Source organism: Nannobrachium achirus (genome assembly GCF_963921795.1).
Source record: "Nannobrachium achirus genome assembly, chromosome: 3".
Lineage (NCBI taxonomy): Eukaryota > Metazoa > Chordata > Actinopteri > Myctophiformes > Myctophidae > Nannobrachium > Nannobrachium achirus.
The window spans coordinates 18,140,731-18,147,501 of record NC_137812.1 but is presented as its reverse complement, the minus strand read 5'-3'; the positions used below and the strand labels follow the sequence as shown (position 1 = coordinate 18,147,501).

Genomic DNA, 6,771 nt, shown 5'->3' with positions numbered 1-6,771 from the left:
CTCAAAGCCACATTGTGTGGGCCTTATCTCTTGGTATAAGGCCAAGTAACAAATATCAAAGTGCAAGTTAAACATCAACTCCTTATTCACTAGTAAGAGACCACACTTGTACTTGAGTTCAACAATTTATTGCAACGCAATGATATGAATGAGGATGATCTCCATATGGGCATAACACATAATGTTAATTAGTAAAGCCAAGCAGGGCCTTGGCAAGTTAGGGCCTGGGTTTGATGCCTGGGGATCTCCATACATGGGCGTAAGGGGGTACCCTAACAGGTCATCATCTGGGAATGCCCATACTGTATATGGACATTTTATTTATTTTATCCTTTATTAATATACATCCATATACATATATGGATTTAATATTAACGTTTTTGGGGAAGTTAGGGTGTAAATCAGAGTAAAGCAGGCTCTTGGGCCAGTTAGGGCCTGGGATTGATGACATCAGAAATCTCCATATATGGGCAAAAAAGGGGATATACATACAATATATTTTATGCCCATACATGGAGATCCCTATATGAACCAGCCACACAGATATGGGCCATGCCTTTGCCATCTGTCCAGTGATATATATATATATATATATATATCTCGATGGCATCAGGGATGTTCATAAATTGGCATAAAAGGGATACCCATGGACTTTTACATTGGTGATATCACAGTGACAAGGGAACGAACCCATAGACTGTAAAAATGTGTACTTACTGACTGACTGACTGACTGACTGACTGGCTGACTGACACAGAGACAATCAAAGCGCAAGACAAGAGCACAGACCACCAGGTTTTCGTCAGAGAGTTCCGACTTTCTGACGTGCATGCAGCTTTCGGAACTCAAATTAGGAGTAATCATTTTCAGAAGTTGTAAGATTTTTTTTTTTTTTTTAAACTTAAAATTGTATTTGCAATTTTCACACATGTATCGCAGTACAGGGTTTACAATGTTCATTTCAAATGTCTCTTTTCAGTCGTCAAAGTTCAGTGGTGGTGTCATCCTGTTGGGTGTTATACACAGTCCATTTTTCCCACTTCTCCAAGAATAGGTCTTCTCTCCATTACATATATTTCCTCCACAATGCACAGCCACTGCTCACAACTCGGAGGGTCAGCTTTATACCACAATCTTGTAATTGCTTTTTTTGCTGGCTGCCAGTTCGGCCTTCAACACCATCCTACCATCCATCCTGGAGCACCAGCTGTCCCTGCTGCAAGTGCCGGCCTCCACTCGCAGGTGGATTACAGACTTTTTGCCCAACAGGTCTCAGCGGGTGAAGCTGGGGAAGAACATTTCCAGCTCCACTACTGTTCTCCCTGTACACCAACAGCTGTGTTTCCCTCCACCCGTCGGTCAAGCTCCTCAAGTTTGTGGATGACATCACCTTGGTAGGCCTCATCTCCAAGGGGGACGAGTCAGCCTACAGGAGGGAGATCGAGCGACTGCGGAGTTGGTGTAGTGTCAACAACCTGGAGCTAAATGCCTTTAAAACAGTGGAGATGGTGGTGGATTTTCGGAGGGACCCAGCCCCACCCCCTCCCATCATACTGGGTGGCACAGGTGAACTCTGTGGAGTCCTGCAAGTTCCTGGGGATGATCATCTCCAGGGACCTGAAGTGGGAACTCAACATCACAGCCCTCCTGAGAATGGCCCAGCAGAGGATGTACTTTCTTCGGCAGCTGCGGAAATACAGACTGTCGAGGTCCATGATGACCCAGTTTTACGCCATTATTGAGTCCATCCTCACACACTCCATCATCACCTGGTTCCCCGCTGTAGCTGCAAAAGATCTCATCAAGCTGCAGCGGGTGATACGCTCTGCGGAGAGGGTGATTGGCCATCCCCTGCCCTCCCTGCATGACTCCAGGGCGCTGAGGAGGGCAAGAAAGATCATGGCCGACCCCTCCCACCCTGGCCACGGTCTCCTCACCCTTCTCCCCTCTGGGAGAAGGATGCGGCTGCTGAAGGCCACGACAGAGCGTCACAGACACAGTTTTTTCCCCTCAGCCGCCAGGCTGCTTACTGACTCTAGTTTCCCATCTTCCCCTGCCCCTTAGGGACTTCAGCAATATGTCGCACTACTGAACACTACTGCACTTTATATTATATTATTTATTTTCTGCAAGGTCTTGTTTTGTGTTTCTTCTTTCTTGGTTTCATGTTATTTGTGAAAAAATTATTGAATGCACGCTTGTATGTTGCCAAAGAAAATTCCTATGTGTGTTACACAATGGTAAATAAAGGAATCTGAATCTGATCTGAATCTTAAAATTTCATGTCTCTCGGTATTCTTCTCTTTTCTGTTTGTCTAACCTATCTGTTAATTTCAAAAGTTAGCCAGTAGCCACTCTAGGCCTCTCTGACTGCACTAAGGCTATATTGTTTGTTTGATATAATAAAATAAAATATCATAACAACATTTGAGCAGGGCAGATGTATAGTTTGTGGCAACCTGTAGAATCAGCCCTTGATGTGTAAGGCTGTAGGGGGAGGAACCATGAAGGACTGCCCCTTGAGTACAGTATGTAAGGAGAAGTGAATGTAAGGTGCAACTCCAAAAAACCTCAGAGCTGTTTTGCAGCACATCTTGACTTAACAGAAAAACGTGGAATCCTCTGTCTCCAGTCTGGTTAATTCTGCACTTCCACAAGGGAAAAAAGTAATCTGTTGCCTTCCTTGTCTTTATTATCCAATAATTTTTTCTTCCTTTTCTCTTTTTTTAAAACTAGTGTTACTGTCTAGATGGCAGAAAAAGACTTTAGCAAAATGGATGCGGATGAAGTAAAAAAGATCAAAGACGCCCTGGAGAATCAGGTGGCTGAAAAAGACTTTAACAAAATGGATGCGGATGAAGTAAAAAAGATCAAAGACGCCCTGGAGAATCAGGACATGAGCTCAGCAGTGGCCACGATTCAGAATTACTTAACACAGATTGACAATGTGCAGCTGAACATCGCTGTCACAGGCGAGTCAGGCTCTGGAAAGTCAACGTTCATCAATGTCTTCCGAGGATTGGAGCATGAAGATGACGGCTCTGCCCCAACTGGCGTCGTGGAGACCACACTGGAGCCAAAAGAATATGTGTACCCTAAATACCCAAATGTCAGATTGTGGGATCTCCCTGGTATTGGTACTCCTAAATTCAAAGCAGGCCAATACCTCACTGATGTTCATTTTGAACGATATGATTTTTTCATCATTGTGGCAGCAGATCGCTTCAGAGAGTGTCATGTTCAGCTCGCCAGCGAGATTCAGAAAATGAGAAAGAACTTCTACTTTTTACGCAGTAAGATTGAAATCAACATTGCGTCTGAGAAAAGGAGCAAGCCAAAAACATTCAACGAGGAGAAGACACTGAAAGCCATCCGAGACGACTGCATCAAAGGTTTTTATTCTTTTCAAGTTCTCTTAAATTATACTAGCACAATATGCTTAGTATTTCAAATGCTCCTCACATTTCAAATAGCAATAGTAATTAAAAATACAAATGATACTGACTTGTAATAATGTTAACTTTTTATTCTTTATTTTTACGAGTTTTAGTTTACCCGGCCTGCATTAAGACCTGAGGTGGATTATACTTTTTTTTTTTCTAAAATGAGCACTTCTCAAACATATATAGGCCTACATACGGTATATATATTAAAATGACAAGAATGATCAAGACATTTTGTATAAATATTGAGAAATGTTGTCTATATCGTTTAGCCCCTATGTAAAGAGGCCCTGGGATACAGTGTTTTTTTGTAAATGCATTTGAGTAATACATCAACTGTAAATTTAAAAATAATATATATATGTATATATTTTTTTAGAGCTAAAAAAGATCAATGTAGCAGCCCCCGATGTCTTTCTGATCTCCTGCTTTGAGCTTGCTCTCTACGACTTCAAACGGCTTCATGAGACCATAGACAAGGAACTCCCTGAGCAGAAGAGGAATGTGTTGCGTCTCGCCCTGCCCAACATCACCCTGGAGATCATCCAGAAGAAGAAGGAAGCCCTGCAGGCCGACATCTGGAAGATGGCATTGCTGTCTGGTGTTGTGGCTGCAGTGCCAGTCCCAGGCCTCTCATTCTGTGTGGACCGGAACATTTTGCTGTTGGAGATTAGGAGGTATTATAATGCTTTTAACCTTGATGATCCGAGCCTGCAGGCACTTGCAGAGAGATCAAATGTGTCAGTGGGGGAGTTAAAGGCTGAAATGAAATATGCTCCACAGTACATGAGGTTTGATGAAGCAGGGGTTATACAACTTCTTAATTACTGTGCACTTGAACTTGCGGAAGGTTCTGTTGAGTACATATTCAGTCTGATCCCTTTTGTGGGTTCACTCGCAGCAGGGGGAATGTCCTTCGCCACCATACGCTATATGTTGACGAAATGTCTGGATGAGCTGGCAACTGATGCCCAAAATGTTCTGCAGAGGGCATTGTCTACTCCAGTGTGAAAATGCTGGATGTCAGTGGGAAAAACAATCATGGAATGACAATCTGAATAATTAACACTTGTGAATGTGTGTGTGTGTGTGTGTGTGTGTGTGTGTGTGTGTGTGTGTGTGTGTGTGTGTGTGTGTGTGTGTGTGTGTATATATATATATATATATATATATATATATATATATATATATATATATATATATATATATATATACACACACAGTATATATATATATATATATATATATATATATATATATATATATATATATATATATATATATAACATTAATACTTTTTATATAGTTAATCAGATGGTTCCATTGATTGAGATGAAAACATCTTTTCCAAGAGAGACCTGGGCCAAGACACCAGTAAAATACAAAGCTTTCTATATCAATATACAAACAACACAGGATAATACTTGCAACAGGGGCACAACAGAAATACACTATGATTATTCATGTTTTTGTTTCTTTTGATGTATTATTTTTTTGCAAAGAACATTTAATTGCATTGCTCAGAGGGAGGACTCTGGTCATGTCGGGGTGCTTGTCGGAGTGCTTGTTTTGTTCAAGTCAACATCCCGTCAGTGTGGGCACTCACTCACCTCAGTCACCTGTTGGCTCTCTCAGGCATTACATGCCTCATGATCATCAAGACCTCACTGACTGTCAGCACTCGTACCTTCTTTTCAAGTGATGCAAAAAGTCGTGTGAGTTCATACATATCCAGTCTTTATTCGGTTGAGAGTGAAGACAAACAAGCACTCGCCATCTCTCCAACCCATCCAATAGCAATAACTATCAGATAGGGAATAGACTGGTTGGTTTAGAGCAGCTATCCCCCTGTTTTCACAGCATTATGTTTTGGATTCTATTTCCCATATGTTAGATAGATTAAGACACAATGATGTGATGATTACTGTATATTACTGCACTATATTCAATAATATGTCTGTAAGCAGGACAATATGGTGTTAATCTATTTTGTATAGGCCTAACTTCTGTTGATATATGGGTGTTATTGTAATGATGACAAAACATAAAATATCTGTTTCTGTTGATACTCAATAAACTTATTTTCAATGTGAATTCAATGTGAATTCTCATTTTCATGTGTACTGTACTATACTATACCCTGAGTATGACTTGCTTCCGTAGGTATATATTGAAGCTATTTTAGGTTCAAGCACTCATTTGTCCCTTTGACAATCACGCTCCTCAATATAGCAGGAAGGTTTTGAGGTGGTGCTGAGGTTGCCATTGTTGTGTGTTTTGTATTTCTCACCATGTAGTCGTGTCCAGAATGTCAATTCTGACAACATGGATGATCCTGATGATGGCTATCTATTGGGAAAATATTTTGTCCACATTTTGGTCCAACTTAAACAACCAACCGCAACTCGAATCACACTTGCAAATGAATTCCGTCCTGTGTGAATTCAATCCTGTGCGACCTTAGACGTCTTACTGGTTATTATTATTATTATTATTATTATTATTATTATTATTGCTCATGCTTTTAATTGATTATAAAAATCATATAAACACAACATGTGGGTTTAAACCATGTGAGTTGGGAATACCCAGGCAGCACACTTAAGCATCAAACATGAGAGAATGTCAGTTGGCAGAAAGGCAACATGCTTTAATATGCATTATTGTGAGAAGAATCCGCCACATGGCAGCAAGTTACTCTTCAAACTAATCTCAACATTTAAAAGCTACACACCCTGAACAAAAACAAATGAGCCAAGTCTTCTGTGCCACCTTCTGTCTAACAAAAGACATTGCAGGAGGGTTTGCAGAGAAGCAAAGAATATCAATGTACGAGCAGTTAAGCAGTTAAGTGTGTGTGTGTGTGTGTGTGTGTGTGTGTGTGTGTGTGTGTGTGTGTGTGTGTGTGTGTGTGTGTGTGTGTGTGTGTGTGTGTGTGTGTGTGTGTGTGTGTGTGTGTTGGTAAAGGGACTTCTTTCATTGTCATTTTCAGGAGGATGTGGATGATGTTTATACAACTGACTCTCCAGCATCAGTTGAGGGTGAGTGTCCACACTCTCTCTTTCTTTCTTAATAGATGAGAAAAAGGTTCGGGTTGTGCTGGTTGGGAAGACTGGAGTTGAAAAGAGCGCAACTGGAAACACCATCATGGGTCCCATCATGGGTCATAAAGCATTTGAATCCAAGCATTTAGCTGGCTCTGTGACAAAGAAATGTCAGAAGAAGAGAGGTGTAGGGCATGGTAGAAACATATCCGTTGTTGACACACCAGGATTCTTTGACACCAAATTTAGCAAAGATGAAGTCAATAATGAGGTCAAACAGTGTC

At 41.1% G+C, this 6,771-nt stretch overlaps 1 protein-coding gene across 1 annotated transcript; it reads left to right on the top strand.

Annotated features, from left to right (window-relative positions):
• Nucleotides 1–2,623: 2,623 nt before the first annotated feature.
• LOC308282045 (interferon-gamma-inducible GTPase 10-like) lies at nt 2,624–6,523 on the top strand (the record flags this gene model as incomplete). The annotated part of the gene is made up of 3 exons (XM_080722393.1): nt 2,624–3,392; nt 3,823–4,120; nt 6,520–6,523. Exons 1-3 carry the CDS (start codon nt 2,750–2,752, stop codon nt 6,521–6,523), a joined length of 945 nt encoding a protein of 314 aa, XP_080578519.1. The 5' UTR covers nt 2,624–2,749.
• Between the last annotated feature and the right edge of the window lie 248 nt (nt 6,524–6,771).